The sequence below is a fragment of the Aulostomus chinensis genome, chromosome 10 (genome assembly GCF_037954235.1).
Source record: "Aulostomus chinensis isolate RoL2024-O1b breed Wild chromosome 10, RoL_Achi_v1.0, whole genome shotgun sequence".
NCBI classification, from domain to species: domain Eukaryota; kingdom Metazoa; phylum Chordata; class Actinopteri; order Syngnathiformes; family Aulostomidae; genus Aulostomus; species Aulostomus chinensis.
In genome coordinates this window covers 20,290,710-20,312,665 of record NC_141329.1, presented here as the reverse complement: position 1 = coordinate 20,312,665, position 21,956 = coordinate 20,290,710, and the positions used below count along the sequence as shown (strand labels likewise).

Genomic DNA, 21,956 nt, shown 5'->3' with positions numbered 1-21,956 from the left:
ATGAAAAAAAAAAAAGTTGATAGATGTTATTTACCACAGAGCCTGAATCCCTTGAAGAGATAAAAACCATAGCAGTCAGTGTAGATCTTTTTCAGTTGGCAGTAACCTTTAAGGCCTAGACAACAGGTCATCCCTTAATGCTCCACTGAGCTGTGAGCGGGGTGAGGTACTTACAAAAATTACACTGACAGCGCAGACTGTCTCTCTTTGTGCGCATACATTCTGTAAACAAGGCTGTTTGAATTTGACAACATTATTCTGGGTCACTTCTTTAAACCCAAGATGCGAGTATCACTAATGACGAAACCTAAGATGAGAGTTTCAGGGGTTAACAAAGGGGACTCACACTCACAATCACACCTAGAGGAAATATTTGGTAGGTGTAAGGAAGCTGGAATCAGGGTGGAGCACAAAATGGTGGACCCTAAACAAATGAGTCTCTCATTGTTTTAAAATTAACACAGTCTACAGCTTTACAAATTCATTCTTGGATTTGCAGTGAATCAATTTATACATTATGTAACATTAGCTTACTAAGAAAGGGACTTAATATTGCTTGAATTTAGTTGAACTTTTTTTCACCTTAATATCAAATGTTGTTAATTAAATCAAAGACAGATTGTAAAAGTTAATAAACTAACTCCTGAGATTAAATCTATTGAGGCTGTTCTAATTTTTGCTCATGAAAAACGATGTTGGAGTTTATTTATTAACCAATCACAGAGTTCTACGTCATATTCATGACGCGACAACAGTGACGTTGAAGTCGTGCGACATGCCGGATGGAAACGAGCGTTTATTATTTTTTGCTTAAATTGTGAGTGAAGCACTCGGAAAACATTTCAATTGTACGTTTGGTTGTGAAATAATTGAATGTTAGTAACGTTTGATATGTTGTTTGATCGATTTATTTTTTTAATTCCAATTTTTGCTGGACATATTCACCGAAGAGCTAAGCAGCATTAGCGTTAGCCTGCTGACAGAAGACACCGTGAGTTGAAAGATATTCCGAACATATTTGATTAATTTGTGTATTCGCCGCTTTCTGACCGGCGGAATGAGTTATGGATATGGCGGTGGAGGTGGAGGTGGGAGACGGGGCAGAAAAGGGGGAAGAGGGTACAGAGATGGTAGCAGAGAAAGATGGGACAGAGGAGGTGGGTCGAGGGGGCGCAGTTCCAACTTCGACCAGGACCAAGGAGGTGGTGGACAACGGGAACGTCCTCCACCCCACCTGAAGGGTCGTGAGATTGGCTTGTGGTACGCAAGATACGGAGCTGCGAGGACGAAACAGGCTGAGCGGAGATCGGTAGGTTTGCATGCTAATAGTCAAAACTCAGAAGTTTGCGAGCTAATATGAATAATATGATTTCTTCTTGGGCAGGACTTTTCAATCCAGCCCCATGACTACTGCACCTGCAGAGAGAAAAACAAAACAAATCAGGACGTTTGGTCACGCTGTGTTACAATGTTAATTATGAGTAGACTTTAGAGACCCAGCTTGTATTTGATTAACCATCATCCATTTCAGGCTGCCCTTCAAAAAACAACAACTATTAAGCACTACCTCCTGTCTATGTCTATGAACAGCGAGCAGTGGTCCAGATGGATGAGGCCAGGGAGCAACACATTACCAAACTATTAAACTCAGTCCAGAATGACCAACCTGGTCGAGGGAGAGATGGTGGACACACTGGAGCCTCTGTGTCTGCCAGCTGGCGTCCTGCTGCAAATGAAAATCGCCATTGGTGAGACATCTGTCATAGGTTTTACTTTTGAACACCTTTGTACTATGAAGAAACAGTAATGTCGCATTGGATGTAAGTGGATGAAGTGTGTATTTTACCAGATTTGTTTGTTGGTGATGTTCCACTCTCATATCTTTTATATGCAGTTACTTTGATCAGGATGTGCCTGAAGAAGTAAAACAGCAGATCAAATCTGAGGATGAAGAGGAAGATGTAACCCATATGAAACCAACCTGTAAATTACAACGGTAACCAACTGTTCCAGGAAACAAACGCAGGACAGCACATGCTCCTTTAATCAAACTACCAGTTCTTTGATTGTGCTTCAAGTCACTGTTTACTCCAATTACCCTTATTTTTTCTATTAGTAATGTCTCTCAGGCAGTTGTTAAAGACGAGCCACCCGACAGGTGGGATGAGGATGAGCAGCAGGAGGAAGAGGAGGTGGAGGAGAAGGAGGAAGGGGAAGAGGAGGAGGAGGAAGGGGAAGAGGAGAAGGAGGAAGAGGAGGAGAAGGAGGAAAAAGAGGAACTGAGAAGGAAAGACAAGGATCTGGAGTTTTTACTGCAGGAAGTGGCCAGAGACAGTTCACTGGATGATAAATTAAAAAGCGATTTAAAGAGCAAGAAAATGGACCCAAACTACAAGGAAATGTTGGTGAGAATAATAAGTGACATGGGGTGAAAGCAGTTGTTAGTGTTTTGGTGGCATTTTCTGTGACTCTTATTGATTACTGACTGATGTTCATTCACTTTCTCCTCAGACATTCAGGGAAAAATTGCCATCGTATGGGAAGAAAGAGGTCCGTTTCAATTTCTGCTTTCTCACTTATGAGTCTGAATTTCTTAATTTTTTTCCCTTCAATTCAGACTCCATACATCCTGTTTTATCTTCTTAATTTCTTATTCTGTCATCCTTTTCACTTGACCACAACTCATGATACTCAGCCTGTCTCATACGCTTCTGCCCTCAGGAGCTGGTGAGGCTGATCAACTCGAACCAAGTCTTGGTTGTGAGTGGTGAGACCGGTTGTGGAAAGACCACCCAGGTTACCCAGTTCATTCTGGACGACCATATCAACCGAGGCATGGGCTCAATGTGCCGAGTGGTTTGCACGCAGCCTCGCCGCATCAGTGCCATTTCGGTATGTACTCTTCTAGGTTGGCCCGTCTGAATGTACAGGAGAATGTGTGCAAAGCAGCTGTGGTGATGATGTAGACGAGATCTCTGCGCTCTTTAATGACTGTATACGTGCTACCACACAGGTAGCAGAGCGCGTAGCCGCAGAGAGGGCAGAAAGTGTTGGCAACGGAAACTCATGTGGTTACCAAATCCGCTTGCAGAGGTGAGGACGTTTCTGTTAATGTATGAAACGCATAACATATATTGTGTGTATAAATGGAGCTATATAGGTGAGTATTTTGGCTGATGTGTGCAGATATGAACACTCTATAGATCAATATACTCCACTTAAAATATCTCATCATTACACTTTTGATTAGTGTTGTGTGACATCACCAAAATTCTGCTCGCACCCATACATCAGTGAGGTAACAAGATGAATATAACACTGTTAAATTGGGCCATATTGCATAATGAGATCTTTTTTTTTTGTTGGATACTGTAAGTACATTTTGCTGGCACTACTTGTTATGACCTGGCTTACTGGAAACTCTGGCACAACTTGAAAATGAGAGTCCTCTCTCTCTCCATCTCCTAAAGAACCAACCGCAACAAGCAACTCAAAGAGAACGAGAGAAAAAAAACAGAAGGTGCTGACCTTTCTCCTGAATTGACTGAAACAGGAGAGACAAGATTGAGCACAAACGTTAGCCAGCCAACACAACCAGGGATGTTATATCAGTGTTCAACTCTGTGCACAACGTTTCACAGAGAAGCATTTTGGCTGAAGAGCCCACAGGAACTGGAAAAAGACAGATCCATTAAAGCACATTCATACAGTAGAATATATCCAGAAGAGACTGGGGTCAGAACGGTACTTTTACACAGAGTATGAAGAATAACAATATTAATATCTGATTTTATTTCTTTTACCCCCAAATCTCAATATCAGCATATATACTAGATATCAGGAGTCACACTCTAATAAAGTGGAAGCACTTAGTGCTAAAACGCAGAGAAATGCCTTATAATGTTAAATTGCAGGCAATTTAAGTAACAAGTGACCTGCTGTGTAATATTTTTGAGATAATTTGGACTTTTTTTGTGTGAGAAGGATGCTGAAGCCAATGGAGGTGACACTTCTTTTTCCCTTGGAACTGAACTGAAATGATTAGGAAGAGAATGTGAAATTGTGTAGATAATTTTATAATGCTGTAATTTCTTTTTAAAAAAAGTAGACAATCGTCCAGGTTCTCGGCTGTGAGCACTGGCTTATTTTTCAGAACTAAAATGAAGGATTTTTGGAAGACCAGTTTGTTGACACTATCTTGTGCTTACTCAGAAGCGTTATACACAGTAAAGGTCAGAGTATAAAGCAGATAAACTAGAGCTGCAGCTGTGATTCATATCTCTCCTTGAGGGAGAGAAATGGTAAATTGTGGAACTTAATTAGGCTCCAATCATTTAAGAAAAGTTTTTGTCAGTGCCAAGCTTCCCTTGTTACATAATGGTTAATGTTGCAGCGCCACAATCAACTTCGTTGCTAAACTGTAATAGATCATTTTCAGCAGAACATATTCAGTCTATTCATTGCTAACTTTAGTTTGCATGAGTAGGAAACCAGTGAATTCACAACTCAATGCCCGCAGACAGTCGCTGAATTACCTTTCTTTGGTTTTCTCTTTTGTGCTGTTATGTTTAATGAAAATCTGTCGTTATAAGAAAAACGAAAGTAGAGAACCATGGTGATGTCCTTCTGCTCTGTTATTCAACCAGTGAATACGAATAAAGGACTTTCTTTAGTTGTTGCTCTTTTTAGTTGTGTAATTATATGACACATTACATGGAAATACTTTGTAAACCTGTCTAGATGAGTTCCTTATAAAACATTAATGTTGCTTCGATCATAATTTGTGATTTGCACCCCTGTTGAGTACCAGGATATTGCAGTTATGAAATCACGTATGTGCAACTAACTTTAAAAAAAAGAGCGATAGAGAAAACAACTCATGGAAACACGGTATGGGACAAAATGTATGAATTCTTCCTCATGTGGTGCATTATTACGACAGTGACACCGGATGTTTAAGAAGCAAATCAGCTTTACGTGTCATACTGTTGTTTATTGTTCGTTTATCTGCATTGAAAGCACAATCTCAGTTGTCCGTCACGGCGAAACTTCCATTTACTGCATACATTTTCTAATTCCTACTCTTTGGTTTGTATTTTTTCAACCCTGTTAACGCACGTTTGTCTCAGAATGAATCTATTACTGCTGAATGTTGTATGGTGATGCACATTATCATGAGTCACTCAGTGATTCCCTCCTCTAATGGCAACATTTTGACTTTCCTTTGGACTTATTTTTGATTTATTTAGCCTTTATTCAACCAGGCATGTCCCATTGAGATCTGTGATAGTTAATAATGGAGACCTGGCTAAGAGTAAATAAACTTCCAATTTGTATATTTTGGAAATTCATTAATCTCTCTTTTCTTTCCCTCTTTCCAATTTTTTAGCCGGTTGCCACGGAGACAAGGTTCGGTCCTGTACTGTACAACAGGCATTATTCTTCAGTGGCTTCGTTCAGACCCGTGAGTCTTTCTCCAACCTTCTGCTGCTCTCCCTCCCTCTCTGCTCCAGCTGTCTCTTGTCTCCTCTCTTATTCCCTCTCTGTCACTCTGCTTCATCCTCATTGATTTATGGTTAAATCCACTGTCAGTGGAAGAAGCATTAGTATGGGTCCTCATTCTCATAGCCAGAAAAAATAAGGACACGCACACACACACACACACACGCCAGCTCTGTTGACTCATCCCTGCGTACTCTTCCTTGTGTTCTGGTGTCTTCACTCACAGACTAAGTGAAGGTGCCAGATTTTCTCGCTGTCTTGCTTCTGTCTAGTGAGTCATTTTAGGACTACCGCAGACTGAGAAAATGCTGCAACTTTAGCTTTTTTTTGTTGTTGTTGTAGTGTCTTCTCTCTACAGAGCAGCAGGCTGTCTACACTATACAGCTTGTTTACGCTCGTTACTTTCTGTGTGATGTTGGTGTCCAGCCGTCACATTAGTGATCCATTAACCTTTCAGCCCCGAGATCCTGTTATCCAGTGTATTATTGCAGATGAGCGTTGTTTACAGGGGCTCATGACAAAGCTGACATAATGTTACATTCTCATTTAAATCCCAGTGGCAAACTGCAGGGAGGTGCACATGCAAAATATATGACATCATTTCAAAAGATAGATAACCGTTAAAGGAGTTATCTGAAGAATCATGCTTACTCTTGAAAATTAGTCCGCTGAACACATATCGTGTGTGCGAGAATAGTCAGGCTTTTTTTCATCAGTGTATATATCATGACATTTGCTTTGGGATGTAAAATCACAAGTCACTTAATCCCACTGCTGTTTGTCACATTTTGTCCTGCGCGGTCATGAGAATTGTGATAAAGTGAATTTAAACCGTTATTCTCTCAAATGTTTAAGACCTTGTCTTTCATCAGGGATTAAGAGCGCAGCGATCAATATATTGGGAGCCCTATTGCACGCACACACACACACACACACACACACACACACACATATACATACTCACACACACACAAAAATCAGCATACTTTTTCTTGTTCATTTACCATGTCCTGCTGCCGTAAATAAATAAATAGATAAAAAGTAAAATCTATTCAGGCAGAAATGATTGAAGCCTAGGAGTATTTAAATGGGAAGCAATAACACATTACACTATATGTGTTAAATAACAGTCAGTAGTGGTAGTAAATATAGTCCCTGTACATACAAGATTACTATTTATCAGGGTAAGTGAGAACCTTAAGCCATTTGACCTTTTTTTGATTGAAAAAAATAATACAAATAATTATTTTCCCTTGCTCTTGGTGTCAGATTGTTGTCCAGCATCAGCCACTTGGTTTTGGATGAGATCCACGAGAGAAGCCTGCATTCTGATGTCCTCCTCATCATTGTGAAGGACTTGCTCAACATCCGAGATGACCTCAAGGTCATCCTCATGAGTGCCACGCTCAATGCAGAGAAGTTCTCCAAGTATTTTGGTACATACTTTTAAAAATGATTTTACACACCTCAAATAATGAATTGTGGGATTCATTGGTATCCTCCTCATCATTGCCTGTCACCTCCCCCTAGACAACTGTCCTATGATCCACATTCCTGGACTGACTTTCCCAGTGGAGGAGTTTCTGCTTGAGGATGTTTTGGAGCTTACCAGGTAGAATAATGCTAATCTCGGACATATGGATTAAAATGGAGTGATTACATCCCACACTGGGACCTTAATGTGAGCGGCCTGGTTTCTCTCTCTCTCCCAGTTATTGTCCCCAGAATCAGGACCGTCGCCCCTCACGGAAAAGAGGCTTTTGGCAGGGTCACAACTCCAGAGCTGAGAAGGAGGAGAAAGAGGCTGAATACAAGGAGAGCTGGCCTGCTTATGCACGCACTCTACAGGGCAGGTGAGCGGGGGATAACAGCAGGAGAGAGGTGGAGTAGCTGCGAGGTTGTTGTTATTTCAGTGGCAAATAGGTTGTTAAATCTGTTTAATGCTCACATACAAGGGAAAAAAAGAATGTGGTTCCCTATTTGAAGCATGGCTGAAGCTGGTGCTCGGTCAAGCGCAAGCATCATTTCAGTTTCAACATTTCTAGTTTCAAGCCGGTGCAAATGATGTTTTCGCACCAAGCACCCTCCCCCTTTTACTAGCCATTAAACCCTTACTCCACCTGCGCTGGTAGGTGCTTAATATGTTAATGAGGTGGGGTCTGGTATGACCATGGCGAATTAGTATTTTTGAACACCTGAAAACATGAAACCAGGAAGAAGCTGGTCTTTGGTCAATGGCGTGATGTGTGAAGTGCTATTTAAAGAGCGCATCTATCAGACAAGAAGATGCGCGGCATTGCAGTGTGGTCCTGCTTCACCTCCGATGGCTTCAGTGAACTCCTGCCACTTGCTTATATAAACAAGACGTTCATGCGCCTTCACCTGGTGACGAGGAGATCCAATTCCTCAGATGAGTGCTCTCTTCTCCTGAGTTGGAATGTGTGCACGTCTGAAATAGCAGCACACCAGGCTTTGCACCGCTAAACATGGAAGGAGCGGCGTGATTGGTTGGGAACTACAGTATGTAGACATTTGCATGGTAGGGTTGCTCTCTACCTCCATCATATGTGTCTGCCGTGTCTCCTAAAGTATTTCCTGAGACAATGCTGTTAAAGTGTGCCTCTCTTCGCAACTTTAACTTTACAATGCAGATAAATATTCTTAAATATTGTTTTCAAAGCTTTTAATCGAATGACCCACTCTAAAAATAACAAACAGCTGCAATCCAGTTCACAATTAACTTTTTATCCTTCATGAAATCAACAGAAGTGTGAATTTGTGAAGGAGTGAATGATGCTTACATTGCTTACTGCTATTTTGTACTTTTATTTTTTTATTTTTGAAGAGGTAACCCAGTCATTTTAGAGAAATGTAGATTTAATAAATGTGCTTTATGACATGTGTTGTTATAAACATAAACACGTGTCAAATGGTTCGTAAATGAACCCAAAACAATGTAACGAGACTGAGTAAATCCACTGAAAGTCCAAACTGTTTCTGGGCAATATTTTGTCTTTAGTACTCACTCTTTTTTTTTTTTCTTTTTTTTTAATTACTTGTTATTTTTCAAGGTCCTTCAAAAAGGTGAAGCTATTAAAGATCAACCGAAAAATGCCTCCAAGCACATGCAGTCAAAACAACCCAAATAGAAAATTAATTTGTGCTGAATACTGATTAGAAAACGGCACCTAATAAATGTGCACCTACACATAAACACCTGCTAGAATTATTCATCAGAACAGGTGCCGTTTGTTTTGATTCCTGGCTGAAACGCTTCCAGCGGGAATGAGTTACCTAGAATTATCATGGATGAACGACCCAGGGACAGCAATAGTGATGACACGCTACATCAAGGAGTTGCTGCTATCATGAGTTCATTAATGACCTGTCACTCACACATGAAAGGCGACGCCCACACTCATGTCTGTGACAGAGCAATTCCCATCTGTTCATCATCGAATCTTGAAAAAAGAAACAAACAAAAAAAAAAGATAAATTTAACCAGTCCAGAAGTTGACACATCTGTATTGTGTCGCTGACATGTGTCAATCATCTGAATGTATGTACATACCCTTCTGCCATTACCCAGGTGTGAGTACCAGCGTTGTACCATTGCTCATGTTTTCCAGATACTCTGACAACACCATTACAGCGCTGGAAATGTTGGACAGTGATGAGAAGATTGACCTGGATCTCATCATGGCACTGATACGCCACATCGTACTCAACGAGGAGGTGAGTCGACCAGTTTCAAAGTATGTAGTTAGAAATTATGATTATTATTTTCATTTATTTTATTTTTTTATTTTTTATTGATGCACTTTTGTCTGCAAAAATGAAAATAGAGCTTCTGGGAAGCCTGTGTCACTAAAACTTTTCTTCTAGATATGTGATCGTGATAGATTTTTGATCTTTGTTCTGAAAACGTCTGATGTTAAGATCAGAGACAGTTGTGGAAGAGAATTTATATATAAAAATGTGACACAGAAGCCCGACAAAAGCCGAGAATGACAGTACATTTCTAGGTAGAGCAGATGGAAGGAACAGGAGGGGCTTTCAAACACCCAGCGACATTAGATCAGAGGACATGACACTGATCCTGGCAGCAGATCTGTGTTAATGAGTGATTGAGCAGATGCTCTTCCGCTACACCATTACTTTTTTCTCCTTCTCTCAACTTGGTGTTAAATGTCCTCTTTTTCAGGATGTAATTTAAGACTTTACAAGACTTGACTTGATATGCAATTAAAGTAGAATGACAGCACTCCCTTTGTGTGTGTGTGTGTGTGTGTGTGTGTGTGTGTTTGTGTGTGTGTGTGTGTTTTATAAGACACGAACTATCCTTGCATCAGAAGTTGATGGAATAAAATGATAACTACTGTTACTTCTCCACGTCCCCAGTGAAGCTCTACTTTTTATGTTAGTTTGGATGGTCGATGTGAGAGTGAAAAAATGCACCAGAGGAGGCTCAGAAAGGGGAGTGACTAACATGGCGAGACAGAATAATTATCCCCTCCCCAAATGAAGCCGCATCTCTTATCAATCATGCCATCATGGGGCACCGAGCAGTCAAGAGCGGGAAACGGCTGATTTGCCGTGACTGCGTCCTGATGGAGGATTCAGGGCCTTGTGTCAGGCTTTTGACTGTGATGGTTGCTTAATTATGTTGCAGGGGTCTATGATTAGACACCCAGTGTGAGGATATGCAGGCATTAATGAACGCCTGCAGGGGTGTGTGTGTGTGTGTGTGTGTGTGTGTGTGTGTGTGTGTGTAAGCAAGCATGTATCTCCGTAAGGTTGAAACTTGGAACACTGCCTCCATCTCCACTTACCTCCCACCACCCTTTCACTTTACTACACACACACAAACACTCCCAGTCCAGTGTGGGTGTCAGTAGTTGAGATCTGGTAATGATAATTAGCTGTAAATTAAATGCAGAGGTGCTCCAAGCCAAGGAAGCTACAATCTACATCTGTTATTTGTCATAGCAGAGTTATTCTCAACTACATAGCTTGATGTTATCTGAAGAAATCATTTTTGATGAAATTTCTAAATTTACTGAGGTTTCCAAAGCTTTTTTTGATTGCTGTCCATTTTATGCCTATTTATGATCATAGGCAAGATTATTTCTGGACATGTGAGATCTAAATGCACTCGAGCATCACAACAGACATTTATAAATCAAGACATAATATATTTTTCTTATATATGCATTATTATACAGAGACAAGTCTATTCAACAGCAGTCGTCATACTGTCATCGATCTTATCCAGAAAACTCAACCTTACCAGGAGTCTGCGCCCTATGTGGCGATGTCAATTTCTTTACTGCCTGTCAGCTTTTGAGAAAATGAAGAGGAGAGACAGCAGTGGGTGAGGAAGAGCTTGTTTTGTTTTAGCTGGGGAGCGGGCGTCACGTCACTCACAGGAAGACAGCAGTGCAGAGGGAGGGAAAAAATGAAAGTAACAAATATCGATGGAAAAGAAAAAAAAAAAAGACTTGTGAGTGAAGTCGGATGGTCTCTGGTCAGTCCCACCTCCTCATCTGTCGTCATGCAGGTTGTGTATCTTTGTTTGGTCGTCCAAAAACAACATTAATGCATCCGAGAATAAGTGGGGTTGAACGGAATATGGTATTATCACCGGCCCTACAAAGAAGTAATACATGTACACGATATACATCCAAAATGGGTTCTGTGGGATAAGTACTTATACCTTTTTGTATTTTTATAAGTACAAGTTGCTGAGATTTACTCATGTTCTTTTACATATAAAGAATATCATCATACATATGAAATGAAATGCATTTATTCCTCTTCTTGTAATGTCTCTGAAAACTCTGCTCGAAATATTAAATACTCGGTCAAGTCAACACAATGAAAACAGTTTTAATCAGCATGTACAAGCATTGGACAGGAGTCACACTCCTACAGTAACCAAATTGTTCTGCAGTGGTCATGAGTACGGTAGTTTTTAGTTGTTTTGTTTAGATCTGCACTAGCATCTATCATCCTGTTGATCTACCAGCTTAAATTTGTTGCCTGTTTTATTTTTTTTCCTCAGTGACTAATCGGTTCTTTTTTTGTCAACTAAATAGATTCAGTAGCGGCCCTTGGTGATGTGGAGCAGGGACTGTCTTGTAGTAGGAAGTTGATGTTGCTGTGACGGTAGTGGCAGGGGATGTCGCCGCCTATTGTGTGGCTGACTGTGAAGGTCTGCAGCTCAGGGAGAGTCGTCTCCATCTGCCTCTTCTCAGCTCCTCCGTGGACGCGACCGTCGTGTTACCATAGCTTGTTTGTATCTGCTTCTTGATATTTCTCCCGAGTCCTCGCTTTTGTGTTTTTTGTTTTTGTTTTTTTGAATCTCCTTATTGATGCAGGTAATCTTTGTCTCACAGGAAGGAGCAATCTTGGTCTTCCTGCCTGGCTGGGACAACATCAGCAGTCTCAATGACCTGCTGATGGCTCAGCAGATGTTCCGATCAGGTACAGTCACATAGTGACACACACACACACACACACTTACAAGTACAGTGTTTAGCCAGTCAGAGTTCATTTGAGGTCTCCATCCTCACTTGAATGCCCCCTCCACTTCCACAGACACAGCAAATATAATGAATTAAATGATAACAATAGTGATTATGATTTCACCACACAAATAAATGTTGTTGTTTTTTTTATAGGGTGGTGATTATAATGGTTTTTTGTTGTGGAATGATCGCAAACTCAATAAACAACAAGTAGTGTTATAATCGTTTCTTTTGAGCAGACTGTGAGTAATCGATTGACAACCCTTGAAGGCGACGTTTTTTAAGCAGAAATAACTTCATTTCATCTGTTGCCTGCTTTACATCATTGTTATATGTTTTGCCATTGTCTAACTATGAGGTCAGTTTTTATGTCTATGTAAAATGACTTTGATTAGGATTGTTCGCATTAGGGAATAAACAATGATGCATTGCGGAGCCCAGGATATTTACGGTTGTGTTTTAGACATACTCATGAAGCTCTTCACATTAGCACTTGTATCTTACATGTGCAAACGGTGCTTTGTTTGAGTTCCTCTTTTGTGCCCTGCTGTGTTTCAGACCGCTTCGTTATCATCCCTTTACACTCCCTCATGCCGACTGTTAATCAGACGCAGGTCAGCATTTTTCTGCTGCTCTCATTGTCTCTTTGACTGTCTTGTTTTCTGTGTGGCTCTGACGAATGCCCTGCTTTATTCCCTTTTCAATATCAGAAATCTCATCTTTGTTTCCCTCCTCCGCCACTCTTCTCAGGTGTTTAAAAGACCTCCTCCTGGAGTGAGAAAGATTGTGATTGCCACCAATATTGCTGAGACCAGGTATGTGTCTATTTCTCAGTCCCTTTTTGAAAGTTTATTTTATGGCGGTACTACTGGTGAGAAATGTGATGATGCCTCACATTCAGTCACTCTTGTAGGTGCCAGACATTAATGGAAACCACAGATTTGGGACTAATTAGCACAGACGCATCGGACTAATTATGAAAACTGTCATATTGGCTTGAACAGAACACACAGACTCTGTGACAGGCCATTTGTTATTGCTTTAACAGTCTCACACACACACAAACTGAGCAAATTAAGAAGCTGACGTTGCTCTCCGATGTTAAATATAAACTCTAAATCTTCCAAAAGGCTCGATTTTATTTTTACTCCAGAATGATTGTGTGTGTGTGTGTGTGTGTGTGTGAGAGAGTGTGAGTGTGAGTCTTAGCGATGCATTCATGTCTGACTGCTTTGAAGTGGGTTTCTGTCTGATGTGGTCTTATTCTGTCCTTGTCTTCCACCACAGCATCACCATCGATGATGTCGTTTACGTGATTGATGGAGGGAAGATTAAGGAAACCAATTTCGACACCAACAACAACATAAGTACTATGACAGCCGAGTGGGTCAGCCTGGCCAATGCCAAACAGAGGAAAGGACGAGCAGGCAGGTGTGTATTTATGTTGACTTCTTCCCGGCCGATGTTGTTGAAATGAGGCCACGCCGTTTATTAGTGCCTCGGGGGGTATACGAAACTAATCTGACAGGCAGGATTATTTCCCCTTCATTTTGTCATCTCGTCTCTTCGTCAGTCTGCCCCACCAGCCCACTCCTTCCTGCCTTCTCATCTGTGAACAGTGAGAGCGAGAAGTCACTCCCAGGTTGTTTCCAGTCAAAGACATCTGCTGTGTTCGCTAGCGCTAACTTCAAAGTGTAGCAAGCCCAATTAGCTGGAACTGCTTACCTGTTATGGTTCCATCAATGAAACCCTTTGACTGGGTAATGTTTTTTTCTTTTTCCCTCCTCCTTTTTGTCCCTGTTCTCCTCTCAGAGTATGTCCAGGGAAATGCTATCATCTGTACAACGGTCTTCGAGCAAGCCTGCTGGACAGCTATCAGTTACCAGAAATCATGAGGACACCACTGGAGGAGCTCTGCCTGCAGATTAAGGTTGTGTATAAGAAGAGACAGGCTGACAGAGTGATATAAATAGGTGCAGTCGTAGGAGTTCAGATGAGGACATGCGAGGAATGAATTCAGGGAGTGCAGGTCTCTCCTGCCTAATGAGAAGTCGGGATGATCATCCTGGGCTGACTCATGCCCCCTTGCCCCAGCTCTTTTCTTTGCAGACAAGATAATCGCCCCTTTTCTGGGTCTCCTACATGAACAGTCTGCCTTCTTTTGTTTGCTTACAGTTTTTTTTTTCTTTTTCTTTTCCTTTTTTTTAAACAGTCCACTTTTAGCTTTAATCCACGCACACTCCACTCAGACGTATTTCAACGCATGCTAATGGAACATTAAGCCAAAGTTCACTCTGATCTAGTGTTTGCAATGATTGTTCTCACCAGTATTGAGTGTGTGTGTGTGTGTGTGTGTGTGTGTGTGTGTGTGTGTGTGTGTGTGTGTGTGTGTGTGTGTGTGTGTGTGTGTGTGTGTGTGTGTGTGTGTGTGTCTTCTGCTAGTTCAGCTGGATGTATTTGAGTATGTAATGTGGTTTTTGGAGCTGGTGGGTGAGAGGCAGACTAATGCACCAGTCAGTCAGTCTAACATGCCAAACCTAAGTAGCCTCTAATGCACAAACACTTGAACACCAACATATTAGTCAGATATAGAAATGTGCTCTTCCTCTCCTGTTTGCCATAGATAGATTTTTTGTTTATCCCTGCCTAAAAACCTTTTATTGATATGAAAATAAGTAAATATTTGGAAAATTTGGATACATTACCAGCCCATATTACTGTTTTATTGTCACATTCATCTTAACCAGACCTTGTTCCACACTGTTGACAGTATTTTCATGTGAAGCTGCACTTAAAATCTATTACAGTTCGACTCTATGGATCCATATATGCCACGAGAAGCTCCAATAACGCAGAAATGATGACATACTTGAATTGATCAGAGTTCGTGATCTAGTGTGATTTGATGTTTGCCGTTCAGATATTGAAACTTGGTCATATAGCTCAGTTCCTCCGGAAAGCGCTGGACCCCCCCACCGAGAAGGCGGTCAGTCTGGCCATCAAGAACCTCACAGACCTGGTAAGAAATCATGTTAACAAAAAAACTACAATGTTGTAGTTATGCGAATGTTATTTTCCTTTTATATTACCACAAAAATTTTGTAGAACGTGCATCATTTTGTGTATAGTTTTTATGATTCCTTTGGCTTCGATTTAGTAAAATATGATTGTGTTGAAAACAGTGCTGCACAAATGTGTCTGAATGCTAGTTTAGTTGAAATGTTTTAGTTGAGAAATTAGCCGAGTTTTGGACTGTGGTTTTGACCCGTACACATGGATCAAAGATGTCTGTCAGATAGCGTCAACCTTTTTGATGTTTTTGGCAAGAAAAGTTCTGGTTCAAAGGGTGCTATGTTGTAGCAATGAGAGCGGTTATAAACAACCCAGTTGCACATAGATGTCTGGACTATTAAGGAAGAGAAGCTCTGACTGTTTATTTCTTTTTTTTTTCTTTTTTTTTACAAATACAATAAAACTCAATGAAACAGCAGTATTTGGATGTTGTTTTAAAACTAAAAGCAGCTGCTCTTCAAAGCTTCAGCAACTTGTTTACGTGATCAAAAGGAAGATCTTACCTTAAGTAAACTTTTGACATTTGCAAAAGCCTTGTGATTTTTCTTCCTTTCTTTCCCTAATGAAGTCGTGACATTTACTCTCTTTCTCTTGGATATGGTAAAGCACCTCACTGAGCTCGAGGATTTAAAAAACAAAAACATGTCTATGACTGTCGTGTGTTAGAACGCTTTGGACCAATTGGAGAATCTCACAGCGCTTGGTTTCCACCTGGCTCGTCTGCCCGTGGAGCCTCACATCGGTAAACTCATCCTGTTCGGAGCTCTGTTGGGCTGCCTCGACCCCGTCCTCGTCATCGCCGCCTCACTCAGCTTCAAAGACCCTTTCTTCATACCCCTGGTAGGCCAGTGACTTCACAGACATGAAAGCTCTTTTTTTTTTTTTTTTGTTTTTTTTTACCCACTATACAGAATCCATCCCATCTCTGCACTCTGTCCCTCTCTCAGGGTAAAGAGAAGATGGCAGACATGAGGAGAAAGGCCCTGTCTCAAAACTCCAAGAGTGACCACCTCACTATTGTCAATGCCTTCCAGGTAACATAGCACATACCTGTTAGTTCGCTGTCATCCACCTGCTGCCTGAATTGATCTTGTCTTCATGTGTCACCCGTTGATTGTTTAGGGCTGGGAGGAGGCGAAACAGCACGGCGTCAGGTACGAGAGGGACTACTGCTGGGACAACTTCCTGTCTGCCAACACACTCCAGGTGAACCTGGCTGATTTGATAGTGCCGTGAAGTGTTTTGAAAATAAACTCCAGGGGGATCCATGATTGCATTTGGAGTCTGACCTCTCTTCTCCCCTCCGTCTCAAACTAATTTATCCTTCTACCATTCAGATGCTGCACAACATGAAGGGTCAGTTCGCAGAGCATCTTATGCATGCAGGCTTTGTGAGCAGCAAGGACCCAAAAGACCCCAAATCTAATGTCAACTCAGGTAACAGAGGAGAAGCTGTAGTTGTAATTCAGAAAGGTGGCCACCATGTGAATGTTCATTTCAGTCTAATATATGGAGATGTATTTGATTATGAATAAGATGGCGTGTTCCTTCTCTCGCACTTCCTCCCTCAGAAAACGAGAAGTTAATCAAAGCGGTGATCGTAGCCGGTCTGTACCCGAAAGTGGCCATGATCCGGCCGTCTCACAGCAGGAAGAGGCCCGGGTGAGCCTTAGTGTAAAGAAGTGTTCCAATTATTCTCATCGATTTCTAGGCAAAAAAAATTTCACTTCAATTTCTCATCAGACCACTCAGGTAAGAGTTCTGCGAGGCTATGCAGAGGCTGTGTGAGGAAAATGGTCCAAAACAGGAGTGCTGAAAAATCAATGCAGTCATCATGAAACTGCCCCCAGGCTGCTGTCATAGCCAGCGCCGCAGAGACAGTGACCTGCGTGCAAAAGACAGGCGCTCGCGCTCAACGGGGTGGTCACTTTGTCTCGTTTTTTTTTTTTTCGAACCAGATGCGCAGGGAAATTGCCAGGATCATTATCCCTCTGAAAGCGATTCTCAACAGCGTGGATGCCAAAGCCAGTTGTATGTGTTTTTTCTGCGCAATATTTAATGAATTCATTGCTCGATGAAGCACTTTTTGCTTGTGTTGCTCCTAAATGAGACCCACTGTCTGGTACAAGCAGATTGTTTCCCGCCGACAAGCAGGAACATGGTGTTACTTTCATGCAAGAGACGATTTGCCAACTGCATCACAGCTTTGCTTCCATATCCTCCCCAGTCTCCGTGGCAGAAGGAGATCTTTGTGCAGACGGGCTGTTTTTAGAAATAACTTTTGATGAATTTCTAACAATTTTATTCCAGTTTTGAGTTTCCATCCAAGATGGTTGACGAAATGATGGTATGCACGCAGTCAAATGTCAAAGATTTGGGTGTTTTCTTGATCAAGTAAATAAATACTTTAATCAGTCAGGCAAGTAGCGAATTTCAGCTTCACTTTTGCAGCTGCTCTAACTTTTATTAAATCATACATCATGTCATCCTTGGCGTTGTTGACTGGGTGAAGTGGAGCAGCTTAAGTGAAATCCTCCTCCTCATCTGGTTTTGATTACGTGTCAGGAGGGTGACATCTTCCAGTACACATAATCCTTTCTTTCGCACAACATCTGATGGTTTTTTTTTTTTTTTTTAGGGTTAAAGTGTTTACACAGGCAGACGGAAAGGTGTGTATACACCCTAAATCTGTAAATTATGAAGAGACGGAGTTCAACTACACGTGGCTCGTCTATCACCTGAAGATGAGAACGACCAACGTGAGTAATCTGAAACCGGGAACACACTCGTCTTTTCTTTTTTTTTCTTTTTCTATGTATTTAGTTATTTTTATCAGGGCTGCATGAATGCTGTGCGTTTTCACACTGGGGTGCTTGTTGCCGTCCCTCTGTAGGGTGCCATTTGAGGGGAAAGAAGGCGCAGTGGTTAAAGGTTGGCAGTGACGCCACACAACGAATGAATATTTGATTAAAACACTGCCTTTCAACTCTCTCTCAAAGGCTCTTGTGCTTCAAAGCTTCCAGACACAATGTTAGAGGTAGAAGTGGCAGCGGTTGGAGGACAAAACGGCCAACGCACCTCTCTGACTGCCGCCCTCATCTCTTCCTTTCCACGTCCCTTCCATCTTTGTTCCTTCCGTGCTCTCTCCCTTTAGTGAGTGTCAACCTTCTGCAGAGCCCCTTTTCATGTCCTCTCTGATTGCTGCCCCTGCTTTTATGAAGGCATTTGCTTTGCTGGATTTCTTTATCATTTTTCCTGTCATGTACTTCTTCACATCGCTCATAGTAGGGAGAGTGTGGCGCTATTGTCAAGGCCATTTGAGTATTGAGCGGTGGACATAAAGGGAAGCGAAGAAAGCGACTGATGACGTTCAAGTTCATCTCCTGACGTTGCCGTATTGCATAATCATGAGCGAAATCAGTCGTCCGTGCTGCTGCCTCACCTTGTTTTACTTCAATATGATTCCAGTTCTCTGCATTTCCGATGCCTTTCAAAGACGAAATGCTCATTTGCCTTAAATTAGTCCTCTGCTTTTAGACATTCAGCGCTAACAGATCAGTGACGTGCATATTAATCTCATTATCTGCTCGCAGTAGACATTTGTTAAAAAATGGATTCACTCTTTTTTTGGTTTTGTTTTTTTAAGGAAAACGCTTTCAGTAGTCACACTACTCTACATAAGCAGCTGTCAGCTTATCACAGCCCGGATAAGCTGATGGAAAAGAGTGCAACACATAATGGATCTTCACAGTCAGGGCAAGATGACATTTCTGCCAACACTGGAGGCACTGAAACACATTTCAAACTCACACAGCCTCGCCTCACTAATAGGACACTTAAAGCCCACACCACAGAATCGCCGTCAGCCACGGAGAGTCATCATGATCCCTGCCCAGCTAGCACGTTAGCATGTTTGTTTTAATTCACCTGCCTCTGTATGTCTGCAGATTTTCATGTACGACTGCACAGAGGTGTCCCCGTTCTCCCTGCTCTTCTTCGGAGGTGACATCACCATCCAGAAGGACAAAGACCAGGAGACCATAGCCGTCGACCAGTGGATCGTTTTTAGATCACCAGCACGCATCGCTCACCTTGTCAAGGTAAACAAGAACCCAGGAACATTAAAAAAAACCAACTCATTTTTGGCCTTACAGTCTCTGACCACCTGTATCTTGTCCAGAGTCTTAAGAGAGAGCTAGATTCTCTACTAGAGGACAAGATCCGCAACCCTGCTCCGGTAGACTGGCAAAACCGTCAGTCCAAAGACTGCGCTGTCATCACAGCCATCATCGACCTCATCACCACCCAGGAAAAACCATCTGGCAGCACTGGGGGCGGTGGCAGGACGTGGCCCTCTGCTCCAAGAGGACAACACCTCTACTTCGACGATGACGATGACGACGATTAGAAACGGTATTCTAAAAAGGAAGACTGCTTTCTTGGTGAAGGACAATGATGTTAGTTAGGATATTTATCATAACCAGCGGGTATCAAGGACAACACGGTGCTGCGTGGTTGAAATTATAATGCCGCCTGAGTCCTGAAGGACAAACATGAGGATGCGAGAAGACTCAAAAGGACCAAGCCACGTTGTAAAGCTGTCATCAGATGTTCAGTTCGTAGAGTTCCTTTTTGGATCATGTCAATCTATGAACTGCACAATAAAGAAAGGATGTATGATAAGATGCTGGAAAAAAAGCAGAAATTTAAGACTTTAAAAACGGATTGCTGGATATATGATCATCTTTTCAGTAATAGGTCACGTGGTTTAAGACCGGTCACTAGAGGCACCAAGGTAATTTAGTTGGAATGAGCACTTGGCAGTTTTTACAGCCTACATCTCATAAATATCTGTAGAAGAACTAGCCATCTCAAGTGCAGCTGAACAGAAGATTTATGCAGATTTCTGGTTAAACTGCAGAGAATTTGCAAAAAGTGGATTTCTTTTTCTAAATACTCCTTCAGGAGCAGAAGAGGCATAGCTCTACTGAGTCGCTCTGGCAGTGTTCCACAGGGAAAAGATGCCATATTGATTAGTTGGAAGAACATGAATTACACAAACTAAATACGCTTTTATTAATCACATTTGATGAAAATATATGTTTGAATAAGCAGGTTTCTGCTTAGTCTGTATTTTGGAAACGTACAAATCAAGCTGCTTTACATATCTACATGTACACAGTTCATTTACAGTAGTTACAAGGAGAAGAAGACGATTGAGATTCATGCTTCCAGATGCGAGGTATCGTCTTGTGAGATACTAACGTCCTTCATGCAGGACACTATTGCCAGACTCGCCCCACAGCTGTGGTCGTCATGTGGCTCGGAGCCAGTGTAGTGGGCTTGATCGATGGTGGTATCGCCCCACTCGGACCAAGACATCCATTTCCCTTAGCTGAGAAAAGATAACTTGGTCTGGACAATCACATTAAAAGCGAGACTTGTTTGTCTCTTCCGGTCGCACCGTCAGCACATATTAATTAGCTTGTAGCATCACACATCAATCCTGAGGAGGATATTTATATTTATTTATATATATATATATATATATATATATATATATATATATACACATATACACACACATACACACACACATACACACATACACACACACACCACTGGCTAGTATTGAGTGTGTGATAGGCCTGCTGTCTAAATCACTGAGCAGATGGAGAGAATAATAGTGACACAAATGCGGAGCCTGATTCATGACAATGCCATTAGCGGGTGACAAACAGCGAGGTAGAAAACATATTTAGCCCTTCTGCTCAACCAATAGATGAGCTAATGATTCTATTTACACAAAGTGCCTCAGGCTTTTGTTTGGAGTTCAACACACACCATATTGTATTTCCTGTAAATGCACTTGTAATAGTTTTAACTTGCCATCATTAACACAGTTTTTCACCCACACACTCTGTAAAAGAAGCTGCCAATCGCACCCTCTTCTTGGCTTCTTGTCATTTGAAGGTTCTTCATAATTAGATTATTATTGGCAAAGCTCATATAACAAGAGCAGGAAGTTATTTTCACGCTATACCTCTAATAACAGTTCAATCACTACTATACACATTTACACTTCAAAAATATGTCTGATGAATTTACAAAAATGTACAATTTTCCCTCTAACAGCGTGTTTGAAAACGGTGACTTTGGCAGTGGGTGTGAAGTTTGCTAACTAAGTGGGAATTAATGAATGTGCCAGATCCCCACTGTCAAACATCCTGCCCACACAGGGACCGTCAGTAATTAAGGAAAATGTCTCTCTTCTTCCACTGTGCTTGTTCTCAGCCTTTTCTTTGAAACTCCGCCAGCTGCGACAAGCGGTTTGGATCTAGATTCCACTGAAAAGCCTGACAACTCTGGTCCCGCTTGGTCCCTGAAGGCAGGTCACTGATTCTGTTACTGAACGCATTTGTCCGGGTTTAACCGCTTAAAAAGGCGGGTCACTGTCATGTCAAGGGGTCGCTAACAGCCATGAGAAAAACCCCTCTGTGGTTTTTTAAGTGGCCGCTGGCTCACACATTAGTCTCCAGACCCTGCAGGCGGTCCATCCTCTGCATGTTCCGCTCGATGGTGGCCTGGCATGTTATTGGTTCTGCACATTCGGCGAGGAACCATCCCCTCTCTCCATCACGCAGTCGCTCCCCCTCATACCAGCCTGAGAGAGCAAACACATAGAAACTCAGGCGTGTGTTGTATTACTCAACTACAATTTTAAAGGCAGTTGCCATGGTCACCGAGTAGAAAAAAAAAGACCTCTGGCCCGTGTGTGTTTTTTAGATTTAAAACCACGTCCTCACCAAAGTAGTAGGTGAAAATGATTCGCAAAGGAGACTGTATAAAGAT

At 41.8% G+C, this 21,956-nt stretch overlaps 2 protein-coding genes across 2 annotated transcripts in view; one reads left to right on the top strand and one right to left on the bottom strand.

The window, feature by feature from the left end:
* The first annotated feature begins 755 nt into the window (after nt 1-755).
* Nucleotides 756-20,287, top strand: dhx36 (DEAH (Asp-Glu-Ala-His) box polypeptide 36). The gene is made up of 26 exons (XM_086216348.1): nt 756-1,309; nt 1,591-1,748; nt 1,895-1,996; nt 2,117-2,405; nt 2,512-2,550; nt 2,722-2,892; nt 3,014-3,093; nt 5,390-5,464; nt 6,772-6,938; nt 7,033-7,114; nt 7,215-7,355; nt 9,132-9,237; nt 11,901-11,988; nt 12,591-12,646; nt 12,783-12,847; nt 13,320-13,463; nt 13,845-13,962; nt 14,953-15,051; nt 15,771-15,944; nt 16,052-16,138; nt 16,227-16,310; nt 16,442-16,541; nt 16,676-16,766; nt 17,743-17,863; nt 19,052-19,204; nt 19,285-20,287. The coding sequence occupies exons 1-26, from the start codon at nt 1,058-1,060 to the stop codon at nt 19,510-19,512; spliced, it is 3,270 nt and encodes a 1,089-aa protein (XP_086072474.1). The 5' UTR covers nt 756-1,057; the 3' UTR covers nt 19,513-20,287.
* Nucleotides 20,155-21,956, bottom strand: part of LOC147254798 (rho guanine nucleotide exchange factor 26-like) — a 26,703-nt gene continuing 24,901 nt past the window's right edge. The window contains exon 15 of the mRNA XM_086216349.1: nt 20,155-21,768. Within this exon, the coding sequence (XP_086072475.1) occupies nt 21,626-21,768 (143 nt within the window). The 3' untranslated portion in view covers nt 20,155-21,625. The remainder of the gene's footprint in view (nt 21,769-21,956) is intronic.